Source organism: Camarhynchus parvulus, chromosome 2 (genome assembly GCF_901933205.1).
Source record: "Camarhynchus parvulus chromosome 2, STF_HiC, whole genome shotgun sequence".
Lineage (NCBI taxonomy): Eukaryota > Metazoa > Chordata > Aves > Passeriformes > Thraupidae > Camarhynchus > Camarhynchus parvulus.
In genome coordinates this window covers 7,772,643-7,788,705 of record NC_044572.1, presented here as the reverse complement: position 1 = coordinate 7,788,705, position 16,063 = coordinate 7,772,643, and the positions used below count along the sequence as shown (strand labels likewise).

The 16,063-nt window shown below is 41.1% G+C and overlaps 1 protein-coding gene across 5 annotated transcripts in view; it reads right to left on the bottom strand.

The window, feature by feature from the left end:
* The window catches only part of DPP6 (dipeptidyl peptidase like 6), a 562,376-nt gene that overhangs the window by 167,375 nt on the left and 378,938 nt on the right, over window positions 1-16,063 (bottom strand). For all 5 annotated transcript variants that reach the window (XR_004061384.1, XM_030965369.1, XM_030965378.1 and 2 more), the window contains exon 2: window positions 4,142-4,256. Coding sequence is in view for 4 of the 5 variants with exons in the window: in XM_030965369.1 (XP_030821229.1) it covers window positions 4,142-4,256 (115 nt within the window). In the remaining variant the exon portion in view is untranslated. The remainder of the gene's footprint in view (window positions 1-4,141; window positions 4,257-16,063) is intronic.

The following is a 16,063-nucleotide window of genomic DNA, read 5'->3' as shown; positions in this document are numbered from 1 at the left end:
TTTTACATTCACATCCCCCACCCAGCTCAGCAGATCCAGATGGCAGCCCTGCAAGTGGCACAGGGACTTGGGATCTGAGTGCCAAGTCACAAACCCAGCATCCAAACTCCACAGCTATGTGCTGAGAGAACCAAGCAGAAACTGTGTCCATATTGGTTTAAATTCAATGTTAGAGGCTTACAGGAGCCCTGTGTTTGGGTTCATCTGCCTGCTCTTCATCCTTGCAGCCAAACAAACAAGAATGAAAGTCTTCATCCTTGCACCCAAACAAGCCTGGGCTGATCTGACATCCCACGGCTCTCCAGAACAAAGATCCTCCACAAATCCAGAAAACTCCAACAAAAAGGAGTAAGGAGCTGACCTCACTGCCTGTTTTGCTTCTTCTCTTTCAACCTTTTTTACTCAACTCTAGGCACACTGAGAGGCTGCTTGATAGGTCAGAAGGCTGCAGCCACCTTTTGGTGCCCACCTTTCTTTCTATCGCCCCGGCGCTCAGCCACAGGCTGGTGTTGGATGCTCTCCTCACACACCTCCTGGCCTGTTGTGCATTGCATGAGAGGGACAGTGCCTCCATCTCTCTGTGCCAGCACACCAGGAGTTCCATCCCCACCTCAGCATACCTGCTTGATCCCTGGGCAGATCCAAACCCTCCTTTCCCCCAGATGGCCTCTCTGTACCCAAAAGGCAGTGGCGAGATGTCATTGCAGGCCCCCAGCTGGGTAATAATTAGCATTGACTCCATCATTCCAGATGGCTGATCCATCACAGTATTATCTTATTAAGAAACCCATCACCCTTACAGACAGTCACGATGCAGGTGGACCCAACTGGTCCTTCAATCCAAACACCATCACCATTGTTAATTAAGAAACCACCCTTTAGCAAACAAATCTCCATAACACATTCCACATGTTCACAACAACAGGTGCAGCAAGTGAAGATAAGAATTGTTTATCATTCTTTCCTCTGGTCTTCTCACAGCCCTTCCCAGGATGATGCCTGGGAAAGTCGTGCCTTGCTCTCCGTGGCCAGAGAGCTGCTGCCACAGCCAGACAAGGCAAACAGGCAATCTTTCTCCCTTCTGAAAAATCCCACCTGTTTGTAGTGGTATAAAATACACATTTATATATAACTATGGTTAACAAATTGCTCTCCTGCACAGCTGGTCAAAGGACAGTGCCTTGCCCTGGGTATCACAAGAGCTACAAAGCTTTCTAGGCAATGCCTTTGACTGTCAGACAGAATGTTGTGAATTAATGCTATGCAGTGACTAGCTCAGTAACACTTCTGAGAAATAGTTCTTATAGATTTTTCAAAAATTTTAATATGGATTAGGGTGTACCTTTTTTTTTTCCAACTAAAAGGTCAGATTTGAAAGGAGAAAATGTGATGTACATCTCCAGAAAGCTTTAAATATCAGGAACAGATGTATGAGAAATCAGCCTCTTCCTAAGCACAATGTCTAATGGAATTTGGGAAGGCCTTAATTTACTCAAATTTCTGTAGGGCTGGGTCCTCTTTTCAGCTTTGCTCTTTGTGTGTGTGCATGGGCAGACTTCTGGAAAGTTCTGCATGTCTTTATATAAATATGCAAACAACAGAATGGGACCTGCACAGGTGCCACATGCTGTGACAAGTGAGGAGCTGCCAGTTAGGAAAGCCTCAGGACAGCACTGTCATCATTTCTATAAATTATTTTACATTTTTCAAAGGTGGATGAAATGGCAGGACCCACACACCATGAAATTGGAGAAGCTCAGCATAGGCAATGGTGTACGTGTGGTGTTCTATAGTGTAACTAAATGAAAACTTCCACCTTTTATACAGATATAACTATAGTGTAATTAAATGTAAACTTCCACCACTTTGGATCCATAATGAAAACAGAAGCAGTTCTGAGTTCAGAGTTTTTGTATGTGCATGTAAGACACAATTCTGAAACATCAACAGCGGAAAAAAACCAACCCAAGCCCAGCTTATCAGCACATCAGGTAATTAGAAATCTCAAAAATCATGAATGGAGATTTCAGCAAAGAAAATGACTTTGCATATGCCTAAGTTTTAAGCACAGAGACCCTCTCAATATCTGGAGGTGTTGCTGGGTACATAATAAAAACTGTGTGATTTATATGTGTGCATCTGTGTGTACACACACACCAAAGGGAGAATGTCTTTGTGCATGTATATAAAATAAATATATAAATAAATACACTTCTGAATTTTGTTTATAACTGAATGTGAATATTTCAAGAAGGAGAAGAACAAGGAGGCCCCTGGAAACTACAGGCCTGTTAGTGACATTTCAGTGCCTGGAAAAATTGCATGGAGAAGATTATTCTGGGAGGTTTTGAAACACATCTAAAAGAGAATTCAGTCTTTGGTCACAGCCAGCAAAGCCTCATGAGGGCAGAGTCCTGCTTATCAAACCTGATTTCACATCATGACAGGGATTGATCAAGGGATTCCCACATTGTTCATCAAGGGAAACCAGTGGATTTAAGGATTTTGGATTTTGATGGAAGTGACACCCATGGTCCCATCCAGGCAGTGCTTTAGCTTCAAGAGAACTTTTTAAGGCTTGTGGGTATGGACTGTGTAATCAAGGCTTTCCTGTGCATCTTTGAAAAGTCTGTGCTTCTGTAAAACTGCAGGCAACATTTGCATACCCAACAAGTTGTGCCTGATGTGAGTGTAGTCCACACACCACGCCCCAAAACATCTCAGAGATGAACAGCACTGTCCAAAGATGTTGAATCCAAACACCAGCAAAATTAATTTAATAAAAGATCTTTAATTAAATTTAACCTTAACTAATTTAATTACATAATTATTCTCACATGACCTCATGGAACTTAAATTTGCATTGAAAACTTCAGGATAACATGAAATGAACTGAATATGGCATGACAATAAATAACTGAAAAAATAATGCGATTGTTTCACTCATTTTCAAATTAACTCAATGCACTCCTGTATTTCTTGGTTTGTCCCTCTCTCCAGCTCCTCAAGCAGCACAATTATGGGATAAGAATTTTGTCAGGGAAGATGGCCTAGGCCTGCTGGACTGAATGTATTTTGCATGTAATGAGCTGGAAATTTTTTGCTCCACAATTTCTGTCTCGTTTTTCCACTTCACTACCCTGTGCTCTTCCAATTCCTGAGGTTTCATTTCTCTCTTGCCTCCATTCTGTTCCTCAGCTCTGTGTTCTCTCTCCTGCTGCTTCCTGGATTCTACCATGTACTCATCCAAGAAGGAGTCCCTGTTCTTCTCCTCTACATCCCTAAGCAAGGGACCTTTGCCACCCCCTGGGTTTTGTAGCTCCTCACCCTTTCTGACACTGAATTCTTTTTTCTATGTCTTGTCTCTTATTTTGTTTGTCTTTTCATATTCAGTTCACAATCTTGTCAGTGCTGCAAAAGCACTTTATTTCTACTCCCTAAGTAGGCAGGGAAATTTTCAGGGCTGTATAAATGCATAATAATCAATAATCATAATGACACCACATTAAAATTCAAGCCTACAATGTCAGCAGCTACTGTAAGAGAAGTAATTTACAGAGGTTACATGCACAGAACTTTGCTGAAACTTGGTAAGGGGATTAACTAAAAGAATGCCTTATTGGGAAGTTACTAATTACTTGCTGTGGATAAGTACAATCTGGTATATCATTATCTGATATTGCTTTGTAAACACTGTGGTCTAAACTAAAAATTAATTCAACGGGATGGGATTTAGGTGCCAAGGCACCTAATGCCATTTCCAATGGTCCAAGATATGACACTCAACTGGCAACTCCATGGGGACATGAACTTTAGGAGTTCCTGTGCCCTTACTGACTGCCCCTTGTGGGTTCTTCTCCCACCCTGGCACATCTAAAATGACATTCCCCATCCATGTTAAGGCAATCAAGTTCCAGGCTTGTGCCCTCAGGTCAGCAGCTCTGATTTCTGAGCTGAAATGTAAAACTCTAAAACAATCTCACTAAGAATAACCTTGAACTCAGCATCACACTGAGATAAAAGTGAGGAAGGAAGATTCCTTTGATGTCGACTTTGCAGTTAGTTTGCAATCCCTTTACTCTTGGAAGTGTAAAATTACAGAAGAAAACCAAACTGGAAGTGAGTTAAAGGTTATAAATACCTGGTGTCAGGAGTATGACAGAGGTGACAATCAGCGAGCAGATAACGAGAATAACAAGTAAGGCAATTGCAATTCCTTTCCAGTTTCTTTGAGGAGGATTACTCCCCACCAGCTCCTAGAAACACCAAAAGAAGATGAACATTTAGAAAAGGGCACTTAGACAAGGCAACAGCACAGAATCCAGACAGCAATGTATATCTACAGCCTGTGACCACAGCGGGTGATGCCCTCGAGCCAAACACAGTTCAGGCTGTTATAATTCATGGTGCCATTAATTGAATTCATCCCAAATAATTATACAGCAAATAAATGCAATGCACCCACAGGTGGTTCAGCAGTGGAACCCACATTCCCCATTACCTCCTGGCACACGGGCAGCAACCCCCATCCCAGCACTCATCCAAACTCACTCATCAACGCTGATTTCCTACAAACCCTCATTAAGTCTGGGAATGAGGAGCTTTACAGTAACCTTCAAGAGACTTTCATAATAAGATGTCAGAGAAGCATACAGGAAGATAAATAATTCACAGGGGCATGCATAGAGATAAAAATCAATAAGGATATCCCCAAGAACTTTCCTTGCCTTCCCAGAAAACATGACATCTCCTCAGGGCATACTGCATGCACTTCTGGGTTGGTAGGTCTGAGGAATTGAAGACAGGGTTCTTGTCTAGCATATACATTAAATTTAATCACATCCTTAAAACTTCAGAATAAAAACTCCATCACCACTCACTGATTAGCTCTGACTGCACTGTGGTTGCACCATATGTTCTGCCTCTGATGTACACAGCAGCCCTGCTCCCAGGACTGAGGTTTTTATGAAGTGCTGCGTTCGCATTCGCAAGATCTTAAAAATTTATTCCACTTTCATGTGTTTTGCTGGATTCCTCTTAGCATTTTGCACTATATGTGGTTTCATGCATGCATTGAAGCACCCACAGGAACTGTATGAAATATTAGTGCACTCAGATTTTCTGGGAGGCTGAATTCACTCAAGGGATCTGGTCACAGCCAGAACAACTCTGGATGCTCCTCCTCCTTGTGAAATTCATCTATTTCAGTTTTTTTTGCCTCATTTCTTTATTATGAGGGATGGTGTGTCTAAAACAGAGCTGCTGGTACTTCTTTAAAAGACTATTTTATTTCCATTTTAAATTTTTTATGAAAACAAAAAGCTTTCTAGGAGACTCAGTTCGTCTGTTTTTCAGAGTTTGCTTTATTTCTGCTTCTTATACACAGCAACAAGACTGGAAGGGAGAAGTCAGGCAAACCTCACAGTTTTGTTTTCAGAAGATGCTGGGAAATATTTTTTAACCTTTCCCTAGAATTCATTTTACAGGAAAATATAATGTCTAGAATCACTTTCTATACATTTGGGGATCTAGCCACTACAAAAGCTATAAATCTGCAATGGAAAGCCAAGTTTGAGGCATTAAACACCTGATGCACTCCATCATCTATTCTAATTCAGGAAAAGACATGAGGCTTCTCTTCCTTCTGGCAAAGAGGGGTAGAGGTGAGGACAGCCTCCCTTCCTTGTCTCCCCCTTGTTTGTACTTGGCTTTCTATTTGAATTGAAAAATAATTATAAAAACAATTTTGTAGTTACTATTGCTACTGGAGAAAAATTTGAAAAGTAGGTCAGGAGCTTTGAGAAATGTAATTTTGGCATAAAGCAAGCAGAATAAACACTCCCATTCCTACAGATTCCTTACCCTAAATATGAATACAAATGTTAATCAATTTAGTCTTCTAATGCCATTTTTAGGAAATCGTTACGATCTCCAATTTTCAGGTGATGCGAAAAGGCACAAAACACAGTCTGTGGTTTTCCAAGGGAAGGAAATTTATAAATAAGCCAGGGAAATAATGCAGGGCTTCTTAGTAGATGGCAGAAATATTCTTTCTTTCACATCAGGGTACAGGAGGGTCTAGAGAGAAATAGGAGAAATGTGGAGAAGCAGGTGAGAAACCCAGCCAAGCCCTCAGAGTGTCTTGGGACAGAGGTAAAACACTGACATTGTTACAGAACTGATGGCAACAGTCACAGTCCTGAAAATAATCTAACACTGTCACCACAAATGGTCAGAAGTTTTAAAAATGAAGAAAAAATTAGCTCATGGACTTGAATAACATCTACAAACCCAGATGTAGTTCAAGAGCTTAATAGCACCTTGCATGAAGTGTGATTTTCCCATCCATGAGTCCCAGTGTGATAGAAATACACACACATACTTGAATGTTCAGGACAGCTGTACTTGCACTGAATCCATTATCAAGTCAATCCCATTAATTCTCCAGGCATTCAATCAATATTTGAGCAAAATCTCAACAAAAAAAGACTGTGAATTTCTAGAGTACCAAGAGGAGGAAAACTATTCATAAGCAAAATATTGGGGTTTAATACACTGCAAAGAAATAGGAAAGAACATTTTCACTTTCAAAATTCTGTCAGGAAATTTCCCCTGGTAAAAAGCAAGGAGAGATAAATGACTTTTCAAAGAAAGACAAACAGCTTTATTCAGCACAGGTTTGCAAAGCTGCTCTTTTGTTCTCAGTCATTTGAAGTCTCTTTAGATGGAATCACTTACAGCAAAACTGCAGACACGTCACACCATTTTCATGATAGCCACCTCAGATTATCCCTGTCTGTATTTCTGTTAATTCCAGAGGGATGTTGCTGTGTCACTGTGACCATCTTTTACCTCCAGGGGATTACAGCCCAACCAGCCTGTGCTACCCCCTGCCCCGGGCAGCAAACCCTCATCCTTCACTGGGATTTCTCACCAGCAGGCATCACTGCTCAGGGGAGCCTCTGCACTTGGGACTGAAGCCAGGAAGGTGTTTAATTCAGCCCTGGGCAGGTACTGCTTCAAGCACATAAATGGTGTTGAAGAGGCAGCTCAAAGGGTGCATTTCCAGCACAGAGCTCAGAGCTGGAATTTGCCTGGTCCTGAAAGACCCAGCTTGCAGAGATAAACATGGAGATCAAAACTGACCAGCAAGCAGATGCCTTTGTGTTAATCCTAAAGATACCAAATGTGGGTTTCATACTGAAATCTGAGCATATGACACAAAGGGAAATAAACCAAGCACATATGGTTTCTGCTCTGATGAAAAGGACATGAAAGAAAACATTGAAGTCACTGATCAGTAGGAAGCACCTCCTCTCTGCCTCACAGGAAGCACTAACACATCCTCCTGACCTCTGCAAGCCAGCTAAAGCCCTTCAGCCTGGTTTTCTCCTTCTTTTCCTCTGCTGCTTGTTTTTCACCTCCTTCTTCCTATTACATGAAAACTAAATTGATTTTGGATTTGGAAAGTGAACCAGATGTTTCCACAGTTTTTTACATAAGCACACTTCATTGATGCGGCATATTAAAACCTGCAAATGCTATCACTTACATATTCACATTTGTGATTGAAAAACCTCACTAGCCACCTGTGAAGTTGATTTTGGAGCCATTAATCTAGACATCTACGGTATTTTAAGACTCTAAAATACAGATCCAAGGTGACATATTTTCCTGCCTGTGAAAGAATCACTGTGTTGACACGTTATGGATGAAGGCTGGATGTTCTCCAACCCAAGATGTTGTCAACAAAATTATTCCTGGCATGTTTATTTGAAACCTGCCAAAAGCCTGCCAGCACAGTGGTCATATTACTATAATATAATGGCTTCTTAAAACAACTCATCAAGCACAAGTTCTTTTTTCTTTTTTTAATAACCGTGTCTGTGTGGCTGAAGGGCAACATAGACATCACTTGTGAAGTGTAGGTATTATTTAATAAAACTAATACATCCTGGACCAAAATCTTTGAAGTATCAGCAGTGAGATAGTCATGGTTGGCCTCTTAGTCTTTTTCAACACAGAGCTGCAATAATGAATAAATCCCAGGTGTGTTACATGAAATGTTATATGACATAGACACATTCCAGATACAGGGGCTGGATTTAGATGTTCCTTGCAGAAGCAGGTGACACTGGGCCATGGAGACTGAGCTCTGGACTCAGTTATACTGGTGTAAATCTGAAGCAAAGGACAAAAGAAAATCCAAGACATTAATGGTATGAAATAAAAGCAGATGCAAGATGTTTTGTTGGCCTCAGAGGTGGCAGGATGGGGATTTATAATTTTTTAATTATAATAATTAATAGTAATTTTGTAGTTTCCATACTCACTACTCTTGCAAGATCTGTTTCTTTCTTCTTTTTAATTTATTTCTAATTTTTGACCTTAAATATTACACTTATAAACACAGGAAAGAAAAATACTTCTGACAAGGTTGTTAACACTGTTAATTGAAAAATGTGTATTATACCTCTCACTCATGCCACCTGGCTCTGAATTAGGACTTCTGCCTGATGAAATGTGAGTGACTGTTGTTGTCAGCAACTCAGCTTATCAAGTCCAGAACATGGCACAGAATCAAAATAAAATTTTGTCCAAGACAAAAAACTCCTGTGAAGTTCAGTGGAAAAATAATCTTGTTGTTAATTAGTTCTTTATAATACAAAATTGCAGCAAATTATACCTGCTGAATAGTACAACAAATGAGCTGAGGAGTGGGTAACCCATACAGTTATTAGATTATTAACCTTATGCTGCAAAAATGAAACACTAATTGCAATGATAATGGCAGTAAACTAAATGAATTGCAGTGGTTACAGCAGGAGGTTTTCTGAGATTCCTGGTTATTCTGCTGATTGATACTGCATTACTGTCTCATCACAATCCTCCTGCCTGGATCCTCTGCTCCTCTACCTTAAACCTAGGATGGAGGTTCTTCATGGGCAGGAACAATTTTTGATACCCTGCTTGGCGCAGAAGGAACCTCAGTCACTACAGAATTTAAGAAGTATCATTACACAGATAAACAATAATAAGCATGTAACTGCATCCTTCTCACCTCTGAAGTCAAGCTGAGTTACTCTTGCTTGGGGATATTTTATTTATTTCCTTTCCTTTCCTTCTCCTCCCTCCTTGCCTCCCTCCTCTCTGCTGCTGCAGACCACCCTGGGCTGGAGTGTGATGCAGAATAACAACCAGGATCCAGACAGACACAGAGCCTGAGCCCCAGGCTACAGAAACTCAGTTGTTCAGGTGCTAAAGGTGGCACTTCAGAGTGAGAGGAATAAAAACTTGCTCTGTTTTTACAAATGAGGCATGGCATGTACGTGGGCTTTCCTGCAAAACCCCAAAAGAAATAAGAGGGATAAAACCATCTGCCTGTTGTGCTGATGATAGACAACTATATTATGTTTTTCTTCATCTTTTGCTGATGCTTTTACTAATAGGGAGCAATGATTTAAGCAACAGTGAACATCTTTGCTGCCTACTCCCCAGCACTGTGAGACAAACCTTTTACCCTGCACACAGTGCAGCACAATCCCCTGCCCAGCATTTCTGGGAGGCTCTTTTATGAATGCCCTAAAGCCATTCTGTTTGGTTCCATCTCCTCCCACCATTTTCTGCAAAGTGCACACAGGCAAATGTTCAGAGGCTGGGCACTAATGGTGAGTTTGAAAGTGAGTGAGGAAAAGGCTGTACCCATAACACTCAGCTCCCCATGAATTTAAACCTTGCATGTTTGCTGCTTTGGTAGAGCTTTCAGTCTTACATGTTTCTATTACAAAGCCAATAGAAGAAAATGAATGCCATCTGCATCCCACACACCTCAGTGTAGCTTTAACAGATGACAAGTCTTCCACAGTTTGGAGCAGAAGGCACTAGATCCTCAGTTAGCATTGACTGACACAGATCACTGGCTCCACTGGAGCCCAGCCAGTCTGTCAGCTACAAATGAAACCCAGTGCTGTCGCTAAGTTAAAAGAAAAATAAATCTGTAAAATGATTTAAATCCAGTAATATCTGGAATTCCTAGCTGTTTTGGATTGCAGAAATGGATATTTAATAACTTCCCATCATTTTTTATAGGCATTATGATGAAATGGTTTTGGATCACCTCCAGGCCCTGCAGTACTAAAAGATTATTTTAGCTTCTCTGTGTTTTGAACTGGCATTTCACGTGACTTTTGTACCCAAGTAGAATTACCACACTACAACACCCTCCTATGCCCTTCCAGCATATGTAAATAAGCACCACTGCCATTTGAAACATTCCCAAATTATTCCTAGTGCTTCAGGACAGAGTGACTCCATGGAACTTTCACAATAAATGAGAACCTTGGAACGTGGACTCTGAAATCCTGCCAGAAGCCTGTTCTCAAGGTGACAAAATTCAAGCTGCAAACACCATCTAAACCTGTTGCACTATGAGTGGTTCCAGCCAGTCATATTCTGACCATGGCCAGGAGGAAGGAGATGGCAATACTGTACCTGTGTATGGCACAGGGCATGCGTGACTACAGATATTTTTAGCCAAGAAATGCGTTGGCCTTGATTTAATGACATTTTATTAATGTCCTTCACTTCCCTCCATCAGTTTGGTTCATTCTGGGGCTGTAACCCAGATGTTTGTATAGCACCTGGCACAGTGGGACTGTAAATCCTCTCAGGGGCCCTTAGCTGCTACTGTAATTCAAATCATAATTAAAGACCCATTCCCAGTACTGACAGAGCCCATAAAATCAACAGCATTTCTTTGATTTTATTTCAGTGTTTGATATAAGCACACACATTAACCTGCAAATCATCTCCTGCAGCGAAATATCTGCCACACCACCAGTAAAACTTGCTTTGATGCTCAGGATTTTATTCCAGAGGAGGCTGTGTGTTCCCCAAATCCATGAAAAGCCCAAATGCCATAGATTGGATCACTGATCCCTATGCCACAGCACTTGCCTAGCTCTAATTTTTCCACCACAATTCTTTCACAGCCTCTCTCCAAACTCAGCCACAGCACACAGGAGCCCTGAAACAGCTCACAACCGTGCAGAAAGCATCTGCAAAGAGTGCTGCTGCCAAGGCAGGCCAGGATGGCAACTCCCTACTTCATTTCTTGAAGAATTATGATGTCAAGAAACAGGAAAAGAAGCTTTCCTGAAAGATTTGAGAGCTTGGCAAAACAACGTCTCAGCTTTTTTGTCCCCTCTAATTCTAACAAAATGGCATTCTGCTTATATTTGTAAAAAGGCAATTGCAATTTTTAGTGAAACTGTATTTCAGCACAAAAAAAAATTATTCAATTTATTGTGGCAGTGGTGGTTTGGAGACATTTGGCCTCAACGTCAATTTATCACTCCGAAGACCAAGAAAGAATCTGTGATAAGGGAAATAGTGACGTGTTTAATCCCCCTGGGTAGAAAGACAGCATTAAAAATTTTGTCCAATGTTACATTTTATAAATTCCTAAGCTTTTTTATAACTTAGTTTACAAATAATTTGTTTCTAAATGGTACGGAAAGGAAAACATGAGGCAAACAAAGTTTCATTCCTAAATAATTTGCTTGGGAGCAATGTGATGAAGAGCTCTGAAGGCAGCCAAGGTTTGAGGTCAGTGTGCTGCAGAGACAGTGGGAAGAGGAATATGAAATCCATATGTAGAGCAGGGGGTGGGAGAGAAAATGGGCTTTACACAACTTATTTTCATCTACCAGTCATTTACAGTTTTGAAAAAGACAAATTGTTTAATGCATGGATGTTTCAAAGACAATGCAGTTGCATAATTCATCATTGTACTAATATTTATATGAAAATGATACTTATAATTTTACCTTTAAGGGATAATTTTACTTTTAATTTTCTACTGTTTCTAGGACAAAGTCATTTTTGTCATGTAACTCTCTAATATTGCAGTATTTAGACAAGATTTTAAATAAAGTTATGGAAAGAATATTCTTTGATATAAATTTTAACTGAGTAAAACAATGGGAAAAGAATGTGTGAGGGCCTGCGTTTTACACAATTCTTTTAGATGAAAAGACATTAGAAGCTGTGAGAGCAGGATCCAGAATGGAGGCTCTTCTCTCCCAGCTAAGTGGCTTTCTGCCCAGTCTGCACAGCCCAGAGTGTTTGCTTAGTCTCTGTCCACTTCATCTCATCTCTTGAAAAATTCATTGTTGGTTTCACAAGTAAATTCAAACCAGTAAATAAAGTCACCCAAAATCTGTTCTCTTGTCCCAGGGGTGACTGGCTGTGCTGTCCTCTCACCAAAAGCCAAACTCTTCAATATTGGTGTGCAGCACAACCCCAACTTTAGCAAAACAGGCCCACTCTGTACACCAACTTTTTCTGCAGCATTCCTGGGACAGTCCTGCTATAATGGGCCAAAACCACACCTGGGTGTCGCCCTGTTCTTCTAAAGTTCTTCTAAGCCTTCTGATGTTTACGTTTTTGTAATGGAGTTTCTCACACACTTTTCATGTAAGTAATGATTGTTTTGCATTCTTTTCTGGAGGAGGAGAGGATTGATGGACTGTTGGTTTGACCAGTGTGGTTGGAGAGGTAGAAATTTCATCCTCCAATCCATGGTCACTTTTAGAATTCTATAAATATTGAGTTCCAGAAATAAACGTGCCTTTTTTGCCTTGGACATCTCAGCACGTGAGTGTCATTCATTTTGTGTCATATTGTGACACCGGGGAGCACAATGACAAACCACACCAGTGATCACCTGTGCTCAGTGCTCTCCATCCTTCTGGGTTACCTCATCACAGAAATGCAGCCCTGAACTCCTTCAGCATCCCAAAACCTTTGCATTAGTCCCCAGATCCCCCCAGCTGTGTAATTCTTACAATTAAGGGAAATCTTTTGCTTGAGCCCACACTGTTACTCACACAGAAGTAAAGAGAAATGACACAACAGCAAAAGAACAGATTGTTTTATATATTTTATAATGCTGACTATTTGTTCCTGCCTAGCAGTGACCTATGCTGACATCCATGGGCATCACTTGGATGATGAAGCAGAGTCCACAGGCTGTGAAATGTCCTCAAAGTAGCTGGGATACATCTCACTTCTCCCAATGGGATTTGCTTGGGTATTTCTCAGATATTCTTGAACCAGAAAACACTTCATGGACATCCTGATTTGATGTTCATGAAGTTGGTTTTTTTAAAAAGTTTAAATTTCCCCAGATCCTTGTCCAGCACTATCTTAGGACAACTGCAGTCTGAAGAATTGCTGCTCTTTGAAAGGTGCTTGGGCTCTTCGCATGAAATGCAGCAGCTGGCTCAGCCCCGATGCTGCTGTCAGGAAAAGCAACTCCAAGATCTCCAAAGGTTTGTGAGTCTTATGCTTGGTCTGTTTTAATTGATTTGTGTTTTTGCTAGGACTCTCACAGAACACTACAAGGCTTTGCAAAGTCGTTTATTTTAATTTTCCAAACTTTCTGGTTGACAGGAAACACAACCAACAAACATGAAGTCATTTTTCCTCAGGAAAGCAAGATGCCAAATTTCCCACACTGAGTTGTGTTAACTGTGGCACAACACCACAGCAGCGTGACTCCTCGTATAGAAAGAACATTTTTATTGCTCATTTTTCATTTGAAGGAGTTATCCTTAATTCAACACAATTCTGAGATTCAATGAGTAAATTGCAGAATGAAATGGAAACACCCACATTCCCACTCAAAACAGAAATTAAATAAAAAGAAACAAAACCGATTAAGACACAAATTGCATTTTTTTTTCCTCTTGATGGTCTTCTATCATTTTATGAGGGTCACTGCCACCAGGACCACCAGCAGCAAAACCACTGCATTATCATGATCATTTCTAATCTCCTTCAACAATTCATGTTACCATCTCAGGAGCACTGACAAAAACACCTCTTCTCCTGAGTCATGCAGGTGGTTTATTAAAAACTGCAGGGATATTATACTGAAATAAACAGGCTGCAGGATTTGAAAAGAGAAAAATCAGCCATACAGACTTGATGACTTATGTGTGACAGCTTCATTGCATCCCATGGAAAAATGCCCCAGAGATGGTAAGGAAAAAATGTCCTAGAGAAGTTTCTTCTCCACACCTCACCAACCTGTTATTCTCATGGGAAGCAGGGTTTGGGTTCTGAAACTGAAGGCTTTATCAAACCCAGCAGGCAGAGCCATGGCCACATTTCCCTACAGAGATCAGCAGAGCTTTGGATCAATTTGTGATCTAAACAAATGTTGTAAAGGTCCTCTGTCTTCATCTCCCTGCCCATGTCACTCGTTTTGCAAGACTTAAAGACATCCTGAACTTGTGATGCTGAATGAACCTTCCAGCACAGACCTCCCTACCCAGCACCCAGTCTGAGCCCTCTGATGTGGTGCTGCAAACAGCACAGTGCACCCTGCACCTCCTCAGAGCTGCTCAGGTCCTGAATTCCCCGTGGCTTCAGCAGGATTCAGGCACAAGGATGCTCCTGAGGACCTTTGCCTTGCTGCCTCTCTTCACCTGATCCAAGTTAGATAAAACTCCTCCACAACTGATAAAAGAGTTCAGAAGTGATCAAACACGGAGCAGAGACAGTAAATGACAGGGGCTGGAATACTGGTATTTTTAAAGATAGATGAGCATTAGCACAGCCAGAAATTCATTTACTATGTGAAAAATCTATTCAGAGCAGAATGGGAACTCTACCAATTAATACACTTCACAGATGTATCTCTTCAATAAGCAGAGTTACAGGGATCATTTCTCTTTGACACACACCATAAGGGAATGAAAAGGTTAAGGTAGTGTATGTGAGAGCATTTTTAAAAATCAATTTAAGGGAATTTTGTCTGCTGTAAATTATGCTCTGGCACCAGGGAAAGCCATCAAACTCAAATTAACAAAAGGAACAAAAGAATTTAATCTAAAACTACATAATGATTGTATTGCTCATTGGTGCACACAAAAAAAGCAGCAACATACATTTAAATTTTACTTCCTTTGATTACAAAAAAGCTATTAAAAGTGAAAAATAATGTTGAATCATAATTAAAAGCAGGACTCTCCCTCCTACCAGCCTGCAGAGCACAACATTTTCTGTAATGCAATATAAAGTCATTTTGGTTAGGAAATCCATTTGTCAGCTCTCCTCACATCGCCAGATTGGGACCCCTGTACCTCCTCCTGCACACACTTCTGTAATCTCAGAAAAAGCAGGGTTTGGCTTCTGAGCTCCAGACTTCCCATTCAGCAAGACCTGACCTTGGCCTTGATACAGCTGAAGGTGTGAAGCTTCACTGGGCTCATGGCACCTGCCTAGAAGACCTGAAACAATTTTCAGGTTTCCACTAATTTCAACTGGCAGAAGAGCAAACTTCAGCTGAAATCCTGTTTTTTCAAGAGATCCAAAACAATTCCTGTAACTTCATGGCACTGCCACAGGCTCTCCTCTCCCCATCATCTGGCTTGAAAACTGTGGACTCCTCTCCCACTCACAACTATACACAGGGTGTCTTCTCTCCATGGAGGGGACACAGAGCAGGACAGTGACATTCATTCTCAAAGCCACAGTCAGAATGTCTCTCTGAAGTGACACAGCCCCACACTGCGTTTGCCAAAATTATCACCCATCACAGCCCTTGTGCTTTTCTCAAGTGACATCTGCTGTCACAAGCTCAGGAATTGAAAGGTGGCACTGAGGCTCCAACATTTAATGGCACGCCAAAGGAATGAAGAGAGGACATGACACAACTGATCTGTGCTCTTCTCTTGGCTGCTGTGCTGGTTGCCAAAAGATACCACGGCACATGAAGGAAGAGACAGAACCTGTGAGCTCCTCATGATAAATTAGTATTATTATTTATTTTCCTTCCATGGCATTGACATAAGCACCCACTTCGTTCCCCCTGTGTACTCAACAGCTTTCCACCACTGGAACTTCCCTCTGTAGAGAGCAAATAATGGTCAGTGTAAAGAATCTCAGTTATTTATCTTCATTCATTGCCAAATGAGGAACAGAGGCCATGGTGGTTTTGCTCTTGGCATTTTTCACCCCTGGAGTGTCCCCCACATTGAGTATCAGGCTCTAC